Source organism: Chrysemys picta, chromosome 20 (genome assembly GCF_011386835.1).
Source record: "Chrysemys picta bellii isolate R12L10 chromosome 20, ASM1138683v2, whole genome shotgun sequence".
NCBI classification, from domain to species: Eukaryota; Metazoa; Chordata; order Testudines; family Emydidae; genus Chrysemys; species Chrysemys picta.
Window position 1 is genome coordinate 22,693,951 of NC_088810.1, and position 15,807 is coordinate 22,709,757.

At 46.5% G+C, this 15,807-nt stretch overlaps 1 protein-coding gene and 1 long non-coding RNA gene across 2 annotated transcripts; one reads left to right on the plus strand and one right to left on the minus strand.

Annotated features, from left to right (window-relative positions):
* Window positions 1–6,843: 6,843 nt before the first annotated feature.
* LOC135976832 (uncharacterized) lies at window positions 6,844–8,374 on the plus strand. The gene is made up of 2 exons (XR_010594124.1): window positions 6,844–6,921; window positions 7,855–8,374. It is a non-coding gene; the product is annotated as an uncharacterized LOC135976832 (long non-coding RNA).
* A 3,036-nt stretch (window positions 8,375–11,410) lies between these two features.
* LOC112060082 (uncharacterized) lies at window positions 11,411–15,153 on the minus strand. The gene is made up of 2 exons (XM_024108597.2): window positions 15,043–15,153; window positions 11,411–13,735 (listed from the first exon to the last, which is right to left on the minus strand). Exon 2 carries the CDS (start codon window positions 13,711–13,713, stop codon window positions 12,571–12,573), a length of 1,143 nt encoding a protein of 380 aa, XP_023964365.1. The 5' UTR covers window positions 13,714–13,735; window positions 15,043–15,153; the 3' UTR covers window positions 11,411–12,570.
* Window positions 15,154–15,807: the final 654 nt, after the last annotated feature.

The window sequence follows — 15,807 nt, forward strand, 5'->3', positions numbered from 1 at the left end:
CACCTTTCCTATCTCTCCCATCCTCATATGGTTCTTTCTCCTGGCAACCCCCCCACATAAATTACGCAGCCCACTATCCTTGCTCCTCACATGGGGTTGCCAACTTTCTAATCACACAAAACTAAATACCCCTGCCTCACCCCTTCCATGAGGCCCCACCCCTGCCCCGCCTCCTCTAGGAAGCCCCGCCCACCGCTTGCTCCATCCTCCCTCCCTCCCTCCGTCGCTCACTCTCCCCCACCCTCACTCACTTTCACTGGGCTGTGGTGAGGGGTTGGGACGCGGGAGGGGGGTGAGGGCTCCAGCTGGGGTTGCGGGATCTGGGGTGGGGCCTGGGATGAGGGGTTTGGAGTGCAAGAGGGGGCTCCAGGCTGGGGCAGTTGGTTGAGGTGTGTGGGGACATGAGGGCTCTGGCTGGGAGTGAGAGCTCTGGGTTGGGGGCAGCGGATGAGGGGTTTGGGGTTCAGGGTCCTGTGGCACTTACTATAGCTCCCAGGAAGTGGCCGCCAGGTCTCTGGCCCCTAGGTGCATGGGTGGCCAGGGAGGCTCTGCGGGCTGCCCTTGTATCTGCATGCGCCAGCCTCACAGCTCCCATTGGTCACGGTACCCAGCCAATGGGGGCTGTGGAGCCGGCACTCAGGGTGGGCTCCCTGGCCACCCATGCACCTAGGGGCCACAGAGACCTGGCGGCTGCTTCCAGGAGATGCAAGGAGCCTGCCTCAGCCCCGGGACCCCGCTGCACCGCTGACTGGACATTTAACGGCTCAGTTGGCGGTGCCCACCAGAGCCTCCAGGGTCCCTTTTCGACCTGTTGAAAACTGGATGTCAGGCAACTGTATCCTCACAAGCCCCATCCCCGACAGCTCTCTAAACACCCTCAACTCAACCTCTCTATGAAACCACAGTCCCCAAGAGTGGCTGAGTGGTGACAGACTGTGCTGTGTGCCAGGGACATGAAATGTGTATGATTCAGAGAGGAACAAGCAAGAACAAGATCTGCCGCCAAATCAAAAGGAGGTGGAAGGAAGTTTTCAGCTGATTCAAACCTCCCACTCTGTTCTTTGGCTCAAACTGATCCTCCTCCTACTTCTGCTTGTGTTTAAGTCTCAAGATTTTTTTTTAAGTTTAAAGAAAAGAGCGTAAGAAAACATCCTAACAAGAACTGGTCAAAATTTTCAACGGAAATATTTTATGGTGAAATAAGGGGTTATAATAAAAATGAAAATTTTGGTGGAAAATTAATTTTGGTCAAAAATTTTCTGGGTTTCCGATGAAAAACCAGAAGTCAGACACTGAATATTTTTCAGTTTTCTGGGTTTTCTTTTTCATTCAAAAATCATGAAATGTGTTTGCAGGAAATTTGGACAATTAAAAAAAACCCTCTTGTAAAAAGAAATATTTTTTTCCCTGAGCTCTTACCTGTAACTAATCATCACCCAGGAAACAGAAAGAAAGGGAGGAAAATAGGACACAGGAGAAGGATAGTTTTCTGGTTAGATTACAGAAGTGAGCCCTAAAGTCTCAGAGCTCTGTCCCCGGCTCTGCTACGGACATCCAATGTCACCTTCGCCAAGTCACTTATTCTCTCTGTGTATCAATTTCCCACCTTCAACAAACACAACACTTCTCTGCTTTACAGTGTGGCTGTCAGGATAAATTTAAGTAATGTGTGTGAGGAACTCACAGTGAAGGGCACTGTAGCAATGTCTAGATAGCCAAGAAAAATAGAGTTGGAAGAAAAGGAAACACCAGGAGCCAGTGGATACTATAAATTATCATTTTTATTCCAGCATGTCTACAATTAAAGATGGAATGGAAAACAGGAGAATGAATTTACTCCATTATAATCTATTCCTCTGCACCAGTGTACGGTACGGTATGTCTCTGAAGGGTGTAAATATCAATATTTCAGGGGTACAAATACAATTGCAGACTAAACCAATCTCTAGAGGATACTGATGACTGAATAAATACACAGTGTACAAGTAAACTCTGAAACCCCCCAGAAGCCAAGCCAGGGAGAACATAAGAGAACCAATTATGAAATAAGTTACAAACAGGAACTTGTAAGTTTGCTTGACATTTCGGGGCTGTCGATGCTCCGGTGGATGCTCATATCACTTCAGTTGTACTTCTGCATAGGCGGGCACTTAGGTGAAGGGCATTTTGGTGGCCTGCATGGCTCCTGGCACTGGGGTGGAGGACACGGCTCCGGGCACTTGGGTGGAGGACACGGCTCCTGGCACTTGGGTGGAGGACACGGCTCTGGGCATTTCAGTGGGGGGCACGGCTCCGGGCACTGGGGTGGAGGACACAGCTCTGGGCACTTGGGTGGAGGACACGGCTCCGGGCATTTCGGTGGGGGGCACGGCTCCGGGCACTGGGGTGGAGGACACACTGGTGGTGGCAGGCAGGTTTGCTTACGCTGCTGTTGATGTTGGTAAGACATATTTCGACGATTTAGGTAAACCTGAAAGGAAAGTAACAACACAGCCCTTGTGAGTATAAGACAAACTTCCGGTATTTTCCTTCATTGCAACATGGGATTTTCCAGAAGAGCCTAAGGGAATTAGATGCTCAATTCTCAGGCTTGGTCTACACTAAACCCCCGAATCGAACTAAGGTACGCAACTTCAGCTATGTGAATAACGTAGCTGAAGTTGACGTACCTTAGTTTGAACTTACCGCGGTCCAGACCCGGCAGGCAGGCTCCCCCGTCGACTCCGCGTACTCCTCGTGGCGAGCAGGATTACCGGAGTCGACGGGGAGCACTTCTGAGTTCGATTCATCGCGTCCAGACAAGACGCGATAAATCGAACCCAGAAGTTCGATTGCCTGCCACCGAACCAGTGCGGTAAGTATTGACAAGCCCTCAGTGAATTTCAATAGGATTTGGACGCCTTTGAAATTTTCAAGCTAAACCTTGCCTCTCCTCTTTCAGGAATTTATATCATCGACTCTTACCTGTCACCTGAATATCCCCAGCGGGATTAAGAGCTTTCCATTCAATTGTGTACTGCGTTACCATTTATTGGGGCTCAGTTATTTTCTGTTGGCAATGGCAACATAACCATACTTCTAAGAATGCATCCCTGCTAGGGCTCCCAGTGCAAGGCTTGTCATTTGCATCGCTTGAGACCTCCATCAAGAGAGCTGCCGGTTGCATTAGGTGCCTCTCTCTTTAGATAATAATCACCTGACGGAGCTACATTGTGCAATTGCCACGTGTAGCTCTGTTGACAAAATACGTGAGTATGGGTTGCACAATACAGCCCAAAATGCTGGACTGATCAGGCACGATAGCATGAAAGCTAAGCGGTGACAAAATGTTCAAGCTGCACCTTGCGAGAGCCCCGGAGAGCCTGAAAGGTCTAAAATGAATCAACAGAGAGGAAAGCGCTTAGTGCAAAAGCTTTATTCTCAAGCCGTTCAGCTGCCTTGCGGGGTTTGGATTACAGCACAGACCAGCATAACTTTTCTAGTGGAATGGTTTGACTCCTAGGGGGAAAAAAAACCCATGCCTACCTTGTTCTAGTCTCCTGTGGTCATTGAAACCGTTCATCCAAATCAATCATATAGTTCTTCAATCACATAAACATCTCTGGGGCTACGCACACATGTCCAGGCAACAGGAATCCTCTCAGAGCCAGATCCTCAGCGGGGGTAAATTCACATTGCTTTGTTGAGCTCTTCTAATTACACCAGTTGAGGATCTGGCCCTGAGACTGCAGGACCTCCTGTTTTAATGTCTCTCTTTCTAAGTGCTTCACTGAAGAGGGAATGAATTGATGCTTCTCCTTCAGGCTAAGCATATGCTTAAATGATTTTCTAGACAGGGCCTTAATCCTCTAACTCAAGTTGCAGAGTCCATGTTACAGTGCCGAATGCCCCGGGTCCAAACCCTGCTGCAGACTCATAAACACTGGCATGGATATACTTGATTCCAATCACCAACGCTAGCGATATAGTGCAATAATCAGTAAATCCCATCCTTAAACAGAACACTCGTGTTATCATAGAACAAAGGGTCAAGATAATGACCACAACAAAGGCAACCTTCAATAATCAGAAAGAGACTTACCTAATTCACCTACAGGACTGAGCGACCAAGAAGCATCGAGAAGCCAAGTGGATTGAGGAGCGCTATGAAAAAAGACCTTTTATAACGATTCTGAGCCCTGTTTCCTGCAAAGGAGGCTTTGGATGGATAGTGTGAGGACAGCGTATGTAGCAACCCGAACCTGCTCCATCACCACTTCCTTAGATTCCTTGTTTGAATCATCTTCTTTGCTGGAAAATTCCCAACCTTCTCCCATTTCAGAGCCAAGCAATTCCCTCCTCCTCCTCCCCCTCCCCCTCCATTCTGAAAGATGAGGAAATGAAACTAGAGTTTGGAAACAGCATTCGTTTTTATAATTTTTTTCTCCCATCTTGTTTAAATAAATCCTGGCATTCATGAATTTGTTTCAATCTTTGCATTCTTTTCAAATGTTCTACACACGACTTCTCCTGGTTGCGGAGGTGCGTGATCGAAATGACAGAGAGACAGATTCCAGTGGAACCAGGCCAAGTTCAAGGGTCCAGGCGAGTGACACGGCCTTTGGAATCTGCCCCTAGTAATCTTAGTCTAAGAGCCCTCCAAACCCAGCCCAGTCCTCTCCACTCCTTGGCCGGGCTAGATTAAGGATTCATCACAGACTCCTGCTAACAACACTCAAGGATTTTGAATGTGGTTTTGCCCAGGCAAAAGTGGGGAGAAGAAAAGCATCAGGGAGACGGAACAATCATTTGACAGAAATTTGTTTAAATATGTTGTTTAAAGGAAATAAAAACCCTTGCTTTGGATTCATAATATATTGCGAAGTCCTTCCATTGAGTTGCATGGACTGTGGCGAAGGCCCATTCTGAAGGTGAGGTAATGCTGAAATGAACCACACTGTGTGTAACATACTACTCTGCATTGTGACCTATCTGATATGTCATTAGTGTGCAGGCGGAGTGTATATAAGCGAGATGGGAAGAGATATGGATTTAGGTGTGTATCTGACATTGTTACCAAATCATCTTCTAATTAAATCTTTTCCTCTAATGATGAATGAATACAAGATGTGATCACTCTCTGTGTTTTTCCCGTCAATACAGAGGCAATAACTTGGAACAAGAAGAACAAGGTGGTGAAAGTTTTTAATGTATCTCAGTCAGGAAATCAGACTCAGTACCTTCAAACTGAACCTAGATGAGTCAGGAAGTTCAGCTTTCTTTCTTTCTTTCTTTCTTTCTTTCTTTCTTTCTCTCTTTCTTTCTTTCTTTCTTTCTTTCTTTCTTTCTTTCTTTCTTTCTTTCTTTCTCCATACACCCTATCGCTCTCTCTCTCTCTCTGTCTCTCTCTCTGTCTCTTCAAGACTATTACAGGGAAGTCAAAGGATATGACCCTACTTCGATTACTTCTTCCATAAAGATAGGCCCATTTCCTGCTGAAGGATTCAGCACTTTAGGATCCATCAGAGAAATTCTATTGTCCCAGTTCAAAGATTAATAGGACTGGTTAAAAATAAGTGGCCTGATTTTCAGAGTTGTGGAGCTGTCACTGATTTCCATGGGAGTTATGGGTGCGCTCTGCTCCTTTGATAAGTTAGGATGTGACTGATACTGTTTGAGCAAAGGAGACCTTGATGTGGTGGATATGGAGTGGGGCTGGATGGCAGGGCAATGCCATCATCCTTTTACCGTTACCATCCATCACCATTATCATCTGTCCTTTGCCAACCCTATGGAAACCATGTCCAATGGTGCCCCATGGGGTTGCACAGGTATAACTGAGAGCAGAATTTGGTTCATAGGATTGAATTCGCAGGGTGGAGGATGGAGGAAGGAACAAATGCGGCTTCCTCTTCTCTTTTCCCTAGAGCTGCTCATAACTTTTCAGTCAAAACATTTTTTTTAACCAAAAAAAAAAAAATACTTCTTTGAGTGGGGAGACAGAAATTGGCCCCCAAATCCTGTGTTTTTATCAATACAGCAAAAGCCTTGAAAACCACAAATATGTCAACAGCCCAGACCAGGTTTTAAACTAGATGTTTTCATTTTATTCAATTAAGACCCAAAACATTTAATTGAAGATTTTTGATGAAAAGGGAGAAAAACTGTTTTGATAGAATTGGTCTGTGGGGAAGAATTTGTTCCAGCTTTTCTGTGAGGAAGGGGAGTCTTTATCTCCTGGAGCTGTTTAGAGCAGCATAAGGGACTGTCCTATCTTGAATTGGCTGCTCACAGCCCTTATGGATTACCCTGGTTACAACCCATTCCCCCTTCCCCTCTCTTACACCCTGTTTTCAAGGGAGAAGTGGCAGAGCGTAGAGGATGTTGGGGGAATTCACCGGGGGACACTTACAGGCATAAGGGAGTCTGAGGCAATGAGGAATCCTGCCCATGGTATGTGTCTTTAGCACCATGTGGATGCCATTTCAATGGAGCTGCGCTGATTTACGCCAGCTCAGGGTCTGGCCCAGGGTGTGTACATCGCAAGAGCAGGAACTCCTGAAGTTTAAGCAAACTCATGAAGTATTAATTAAGATTGGACAAGGTCTGATCAAACCTGCCGCCTTGGCTCAGCACTGATTTCAGTGGCACTTTTGCCCTGGGAAAGGCTCAGATGATTATAAATGAATTAACTAGTTGTTAATAGATTAGGTGGGGCTTCCATACAATTAAAAATCTCCACTCCCGAGAGGGAGGTGTCTCTGACAAATGATGACTTCAACCAGAACTAAGGAATTATCAGCAGAGGTTGTGAAACAATCTGATCCTCATGCAAATTCATTGTCTCCTTCCCAGGTCTCAGATGCCTTATAAAATAGCTCCCCGCAGTAGGTGCATCAATCCACTTGACTGCGTGTTTCCTTGTACCTACAGCTGAAACAGGTAAGTGTATCTTGGCTTATTTAGCTCATGTTATTACTGGTGTTGATTTGTTACTCTCTACCGCAGAGATAGAGCGGTTTTTGTTGATAGATTCATAGGCCAGACGGGACCATCATGATCATCTAGTCTGACCTCCTGCAAATCCTCAGAACCTCACCCACCCACTCCCATGACCTCTGGCTTAGTTACTGAAGTCCTCAAATCATGGTTTAAAGTTGTCAAGTTACAGAGAATTCAACATTTAGTGTAGTCCAAACCAGCAAGTGACATTTGCCATGTATCTTCTGTAGAAATGCTCCTTTTTTTTTATTATAATTATAATTATTTATTATTTATATTATTGTTCCCCCTAGATGCTCCAAGTAAGATGAGGGCACCACCTTGTGAGGCATTGTCCATATGCACGGTACAAGGCAGTGCCTAATGCAAAGTGCTCTCAAACTAAAGAGACAAATGGGGAAGGAAGGAATAATAGGGCTCTTTCAGCGATGGGGAACTGAGATCGAGGGTGATTAGGTAGAGCTGATAGAAAAATGGAAAAACAATTTTGTGAAAAAATTCAAAATTGTTCCATTTTGCAGGTTTCAAATTGGAATAATTTTCCATTTTTGTGATCCCCCCCGAAAAAAATGTTGAAATTTTATTTGCTTTTATTTTTAACAAAACAACTCTTTCTGTCGAAGGAGGCAGTAAAATGAATTATATTCAGGGTTGGGCTTTTTTGTTGGTTTTCTGTTTCTTGAAAGACAATTGCTTGCTCCACAGGTGATTTCAAAATTCTCTCTTGTCCTCATTGCTAATATCAACCTGCAGTTTAAACGCCTGTTCAGCTTGCAAAAACATACGACTGATTGAATGAATCTGTGAAAGCAGGCAAAGGCGCATCGTGGTATGTTTTGTACCTGCTGAAAAGTCACCTCGTTTTTCTTTCAGGTTTACCTCGATCATTGAAAGATGTCTTCTGATCAGCAGCAGTGTAAGCAGACCTGCCCACCTCCTCCAAAATGCCAGGAGAAATGCCCTCCGCCATGCAAGGAGCCCGTCAAGACTCCGAAATGCCAGGAGAAATGCCCTCCGCCATGCAAGGAGCCCAAATGCCCCCCTCCAAAGCAGTCCCAAGACTGGAAGCAGTGCTAACATCCTCTGAGCTACCGCAATGAAACAAAAAGCAAAAGACAAGCACAGACCACAGATGAGTCTCCTCTCTCATGACTCGCTTAGCTCGTGTTCTCATCCGAAGAAGCATTTCTTTCAAAGCTCTGCCCTGTTCTGCTAAACCTTTCATTCGTATCCCGAGACTTGCAATGAGCTGATGAGATACACCATACAGCCTGGAGAGATGTACTCCTCGCTTGTACTCAATGGGCATCCGGCATTGCAGACAAGTCATTATCCTCTTCTCCATCCGATTGTTAATTGCGGACGTGCAACAATAAAATTTCAATTAAGATCATTATCTGTCTCCTGCTCTTCCTTTTATTTTTTCTCTGTTCCCCATTCCCGCCACTTCTCTGAGATCCTGTTCCACATATGAGCATAGTAAGTGCCAGACTGGGTGAGACCCCCAGTCCCTTAGCCCAGTATCCTGCCTTCAACAGTGGCCAACCCCACAGTGGGCAGATGTGGGATCATTTGCCCCGGCCCCATCCCCTGTGAACGGTCTCACCTGATCTCTAACACCTTGAGACTGGCTTAAAGCCTGCAGCTTCTTTCTCTTGAAAAGAACCTTCATTGTTAAGGCCAACGTAGGTTGAACAAACAAAGAAAGAGGAATATTGAGTTCTTGGCTCACTTACAATCAATGTTAACAAGAAAAAAAGTCATCCATTTTCTGATAAAGCAATGCAATGGTTTTGCTGGGTTTTTTAAATAATACAGAGGTTGTCTGTTTTCCAAATTCTCCATGGAATTTTTTAATCTATTTCCCCCCCCCCTTTTTTAAATGAGTAGTTTTGGACAATGTTTTTCAATTTGGCAAGAAATCCCCCCTTATTGAAGATGACCGGTCAAACTCTTCAATACAAAAACTCCAGAATAAACAAAGACTAAAAAAATGTTTTCACCAAAAGTCTCCACTGAGAATTAATTTTACAAACAACCCAATATTTGGGAAAAAATCAAAATCCTGCCATCCAAGTTCTAAGGGCCCCTTTGGACTGTTAGGTTAGCCAGAGATTGCCGGAGCACAATGCACTCTACGCATGGTGAGATCAGCGCCCTCTGCCATGCCTAGCTCTTTCATTAGGGAATGGGTCAATGGGAAGGGTTTGCATTAGAGGTCCAGCATTGCTTCACCTTCTAAAACAGGAGTGGGCAAACTATGGCCCACGGGCCGAATTTGGCCCACCAGCCATTTTTATCCGGCCCTTGAGCTTCCTCTGGGAAGTGGGGTCTGAGGCTTGCCCTGCTCCGGTGCTCCAGCCGGGGAGCAGGGTCTCGGGGACCACTCCATGCGGCTCCTGGAAGCAGCGGCATGGCTCCCTCCGGCTCCTATGTGTAGGGGCAGCCAGTGGGCTCTGCTCTGCACACTGCCTCCATCCCAAGCACCGCCCCACAGCTCCCATTGGCTGGGAACTGTGGCCAATAAGAGCTGCAGGGGCGGTGCCTGCGGATGGGGCAGCATGCAGAGCTGCCTGGCCGCGCCTCTGCATAGGAGCTGGAGCAGGGACATGCCGCTTCTTCCGGGAGCTGCTTGAGGTAAGCACCACCTGGAGCCTGCACCACTGAGCCTCACCCTGTGCCCCAACCCCCTGCCCCAGCCCTGATCCCCCTTCCGCCCTCCAAACCCCTCGGTCCCAGCCCAGAACACCCTCCTACACCCCAAACCCCTTATCCCCAGCCCCACCCCAGAGCCTGCACCCCCAGCTGGAGCCTTTATTCCCCACCTCCCGCACCCTGAACTCCTCATTTCTGGCCCCACCAAGGAGCCCGCACCCCAAACCAGAGTCCTCACCCTCTCCTGCACCCCTACCCCAATTTTGTGAGCACTCATGGCGAGCCATACAATTCCAGATGTGGCCCTGTGGCCAAAGAAGTTTGCTCACCCCTGTTCTAAAAGAAGCTTTGGTTGGTTTTACTGCAACGATGCAAGGGGACCTTCAGAAGTGACTGAATGTTTTGCATTTGTCCACTTAATTTAGGAATGGATTTTCCAAAGTCCTGAATAATCAGGTAGGAATTATTGCAGCAGGATAATACTTGCAGGAGTGTCAACAATTTGGGTGAAAAAGATTGTGTTTCTGGGAGTTTTCATCTACAGATCTCAAAGCACAAAGGAAAGTAAGAATCATTCATCTTTTTTTTTTGCAGACAGGGAAACTGAGGCAAAGAGCCAGGAGCTGACTTGCCCAAGGCCACCCAGTAGAGTCAGGAACAGATCCCAGGTCGCCTGACTCCCCGTCCTGTGCCCAAGTTACTGGACCAGGCTGTGCAGGTCTTTTGTAATCACACCTACACATAAAGAAAGTTGCTAAACACAGGGCTAACTAATATCGATGGGTGTTTAACTACAAAAGAGACACGGTTGGCTTTTCAGCCCTCGGCAGCCTATTGCTGGATGGGGCAGGACTCCGAAATTTGCCGAAATGTCTTAATGTTTTTGTGGAGTTGGGAAGCCTGCCAATGGCTGTGTAAATGGACTAGGGTTACCAGGCGGCCGGTTTTGGAGAGGAACGCCCGGTTGAAAAGGGACCCTGGTGGCTCCGGTCGGCACTGCCTGCCCTAGCTCCACACAGCCACCCGGTCCCCGCAGCCCCTAGACGCATGGGTGGCCAGGGAGGCTCTGGGGGGCGGAGCCTCGGAGAAGGGGCAGGGCAGGGGCGGGGCATCGGGCAGGGGTGTTCAGTCTTGTGCGATTAGAAAGTTGGCAACCCTACAACTGACTGATATTCCCTCAGCGCTAGCAGCATCTATTTTTAGGTAGAGAATGGGGGGAGAAATTGTGGGCCAGCTGAGACATAATCTTTGTGATAGCCTACCTGTGGTGAGCAATTGGTATTGTCCAGTCCCTAAGAGGGAATCCTTCCAAACAGATTCTCCGTTGACCTGCACGTTTTCACCACTGCATAGTGAGTGTAACCAGGCGACCGGTCTGGTTTGTCCATTTTTCATTCCCCTTTGGCACTAGTGTGACTGTATGAGCTGACGGAGGATCCGGTGAATCAGCTCCTTATTAATGTAACATGCCCTTCGTTCTGTTGATGATGAACTCATTAATTCAGCAGGCAAAGGGAGTGTCTTTCTAGGCTTGAATTTACTCACACGTCACAGGGCTCAATGCTGCGACGACTGGGGGAAATCCCTGGTCTGCGCTATGCAAAATGCCAGTCCACATGATCCGAACTGCCCCTTCCAACCTTAAAAATCTGTGCATCCTGAGAGTCCTCTGGCACTTCAAAATCAATCAGGATTTCAAGATTCACTTCTTTTCCTATTTCTTTAAAGATTTTGTAGGTAGAATTATTTTAACAAAGGGCCTGGCCATAAACGATTATGGTTTTTTGTTTTTGTTTTATTGTTGAAATTCACAGTGAAAGCAATTAAGGCTACAACACCAGCAACATACACAGGATGATTACAGATAAGTACAGAATACATCAACAGTATCATTGTTACAGTGTCTGGTCACATACCGCCAAGGTTTTAACTCCTACAGTAGAGTGTAGACATGTCATGCATCATTCTGCACAATTAATCAATGGAAGCCATGCACTGAGGTTGCGTTTTTCTGGAATGAGCATGGGTTAGACACAGTAATCAAGGTCTTTCCCCTAACTGCTTCCAGGTGGAGTTGTTGTTCTGGTGTCTTGGAACAGCTGATATAACCTCTTGGTGGACAAATGGCTCACTAAAGTTGTGGGGCATCGTTTTAATGGAGAGGACTCGCAATTCAGTAAAGTAGCTATCAAATGGGACTAGAGATCATTAAAGGAATCTTTATTCTGGTGTCATTTCCAATAGATGAGAAATTTAGGACCGTGACTTTGTAATGATTGGAAAATCCTCTGTTCTAGTCCACGGCATTATTATATTTCTATTGTGGTAAAACCTGGGAGCCTCAGCCATGGATCAGGACCCCCTGGCGCTAGGCACTGTACAAACACAGAACTAAAAGCCTGTCTCTGCCCCAAGGAGCTTACAGTCTAAGTATATAACAAAGGACAGCACATGGATACAGACAGACTGATGGGGGAGCAGAAGAAAACAATGAGACAGTACCAGTCATCATGATGGACAGTGGTCCTAGCTCCCCTGCCACCTAACTGTTGTCAAGTTAAGTTTGAACCTCAGCGGAGGCAGTCCTGGTTCCAACCTCCCTCAGCATCACCTACTTTAGCTCTGTGAGGATCAATAGAACTAGGAGAGAAGAATGCTATTAGATCTTCAAAGCATGTTTTATACAAGTTCTATCTGAAGTACCTTTTTCTAGCAGTGCATACAAAAAAAAGTCAGAAACACCATGTCACTTATTAGCAGAACTATCGTATCGAGCCATAGAATTAACACATGGGTGGGAAGCTGTGCATCTGAACAGAATACCCTTAAAGAAATGAGGGGATGAGGCAAAATGACCAACGAGAAGCCACAGGAATCGGTGCCATGAGTTTGCACTCTGCTTTTCGTTCCATGACGCTCATTGTTTTTTGCAGGTTATTTCCAATTGGGTGGCAACTGGCATTGCTGCTTGCATTGTTGCTGTTCAATGGGTGGGCACGTCTTCACACAAGGTGGGCATTTCACTGGCTCAGGGCATGGAGGAGTAACTGGGACCGGTGGCTCCTTGCATGGTGGGTTCTCTGGACAAGGTCTTGGCTTAGGGCATGGAGGAGTAACGGGGGCTGGTGGTTCCTTGCATGGCGGCTTCTCTGGAGAACAAGGTATTGGCTCAGGGCATGGAGTAGGAACTGGGACTGGTGGCAACTTGCACTGTTGCTTCTGTTGAGGACATGGTATTGGCTCAGGGTGTGGAAGAGGAACTGGGACTTTTGGTTCCTTGCATGGCGGCTTCTCTGGACAATGAGGTATTGGCTCAGGGTGTGGAAGAGGATGTGGGAATGGGGGTTCCTTGCATGGCGGCTTCTCTGGACAATGAGGTATTAGCTCAGGGTGTGGAAGAGGAACTGGGACTTTTGGTTCCTTGCATGGTGGCTTCTCTGGACAATGAGGTATTGGCTCAGGGTGTGGAAGAGGAACTGGGACCGGTGGCAACTTGCACTGTTGCTTGTGTTGAGGACATGGTATTGGCTCAGGGTGTGGAAGAGGATGTGGGAATGGGGGTTCCTTGCATGGTGGCTTCTCTGGAGAACATGGTATTGGCTTAGGACATGGAGGAGTAACGGGGGCTGGTGGTTGCTTGCATGGCGACTTGTCTGGACAATAAGGTATTGGCTCAGGGTGTGGAAGAGGAACTGGGACTTTTGGTTCCTTGCATGGCGGCTTCTCTGGACAATGAGGTATTGGCTCAGGGTGTGGAAGAGGATGTGGGAATGGGGGCTCCTTGCATGGTGGCTTCTCTGGAGAACATGGTATTGGCTCAGGGTGTGGAAGAGGAACTGGGACTGGTGGCAACTTGCACTGTTGCTTCTGTTGAGGACATGGTATTGGCTCAGGGCATGGAGTAGGAATTGGGACTGGTGGTTCCTTGCATGGTGGCTTCACTGGACAACATGGTATTGGCTCAGGGCATTTCACCGGCTCTGGACACGGCACCATTTCTGGGCATTTTTCCTTACAGAGTGCCGGCGGCAGGGTGATGCCTTGCTTGCATTGCTGCTGGTCTTGGTGAAGAGACATCTTTGTTGCAATACAGGATAATCTAAAAGAAGCACCAGAGTGTATTAACACATGCTATGTAAATGCAATAAGAATAGGGACCAACCTTCCAGTAGTTTGGGAGACTCTAATAATCTGTTAAAATGCCCTTGTCTTTATTCTCTCTTCCGCCTTTTGATGCCAACCCATCACTTACTTCACCCACTTCCTTCTTTTCATCCTGCCTTCTGATTCCTACTCTCACTCTGTCCTCTCGTTTTCCCTTCTCTCTGTTCTGTGCTTCCTGGACAAGCCTCTTCCAGCTCCCACTACAAACTCCTTCAAACTGCAGCTGATTTCAATGTTTCAAATGAAATTGCCTTTTTCCTCGCTCGCTCCTCCTCCCAGTGAACTCAGGACCCCACTCTTTTCAATATCCTTCTGTGTCTATTCATGTCCCTTTTGCTTAACCGAAGCCCAGGTGAAAGGAGGACCAGTAAAGAAACCAGGGCAAAATATTCCCCCAAAGAAATTGCTAGTACACTCTAATACTGACTTTCTCAATGGTGAATACATGGAGCCTGATTCTCCTCTTACTCTACGTTTACATCAGTGTCACTTTATTGGTGCCCCCTTTGGATTTCAGATGCTGCAACTGAAAGGAGAATAACACCAATGGTATTTACAAGCGGTTGTGCAAAGAATTAGTAAGAACAAGCATGATGTTAGTGGTGCGCGCACCCACAGTAACATACGCCGGCAGTGACTTCTAAAAGGGATGGAGAATTGTATGGCCACTAATAACACATGCAGCTGGAACAAGCTAAATCGAATGCACTCCCACGCAGTGCTTCAAGGAGCAAGGCATACCCTGGTCAAATCAGACTAGAAGGAAGTTCTCCTAGTGCTGCAATACACAACTGCACAGATGAATTATGGGAGATTTCCTGCTACCTAAGAAGCATCAAGTACCTTCCACCAACAGAGGTTGGGGTCCAATAAAAGATATGACCTCACCCTGCTTATCCTGGGACCAACACGTCTACAACAACGTTGCAAATAACTACAAACTTGGATGAATCTGTTGTCTGCTCCAATGGCAAATCCTATCTTCTTATATTTCTACGAACAATCTAAGCATACCAAGGAAAGTTTCACATATGTAGCTCCAGATATTTTAACATTTAGAGCCAAATCCAAGTGGAGTTAGCTAAGCATATATTTATATTTAACCTCCTCTCTCTGTGCTGCCACCCAATTCAATCCTGAGTTGAATTAAGATTCTAAAATTTCCCCCAATGGACAGGACACCAGCCTGTGATAACCTTAGCTCCAAAGTAAAGCATAAAGAATCTGTAAGATAAGACTTACCCAACTGCCCAAGAAGAAGGAACCTGCAGAAGTCAAATGGATAGTGGAGCTCTGAGGTGAGAAGACTTTTATATGGTTTCCAAGCCCTGCCTTTTGGATATGAGACAATCCACATGAATGATGAGCTCACTCATTCCCACCCACAAGACTCACGTATTTTCTCAACTGACCTGTTTCTGGATTGACCTTGGTAGGAAACGCCCTCATGTTCTGATGAGTGTTGTATAATTTATTCTAATCTCCTCCCTGAGTAATCTGAAGGGCAAAAGTTACAAAAGTGATAAAAATAAGTGATAAAAGGGGAGACGCCCCCCCACCAGCATCAGCACAGCTCCATTGAAATCAATGGGCCAGATCTTCAGTTAGTTTACATTGACATAGCTTCATTGGAGTTCATTCTGGGGGCTGATTTGGACCTCACCTTCCCTGGGCCAGTTGCCAGTGAATTCCTTGAAGTCACTCCTGATTTGGCACTAGCATAAGTGAGAGGAGGATCTGACCTTGGTCTTCCAAGATTGGTTCAAGAAATTGAAGAGTTTGAGATGTTGAAAAGTCGAGCTAAAATGCAGCAGGATGGATTGGATGTCATATCAGATGAAAAGGTTTGTGGTTAAGTTACTGGACTGGGAGTCATGTCTCCTGGGTTCATTCCTACCAAAGGAGCTCCTGGGTTCTGCCAAAGACTCGCTGTATGACCTTGGGCATGTCACTTCATCTTTCCATTCCTCAGTTTCCCCATCTGTAAAATGTGGGCAGTAGTACTTC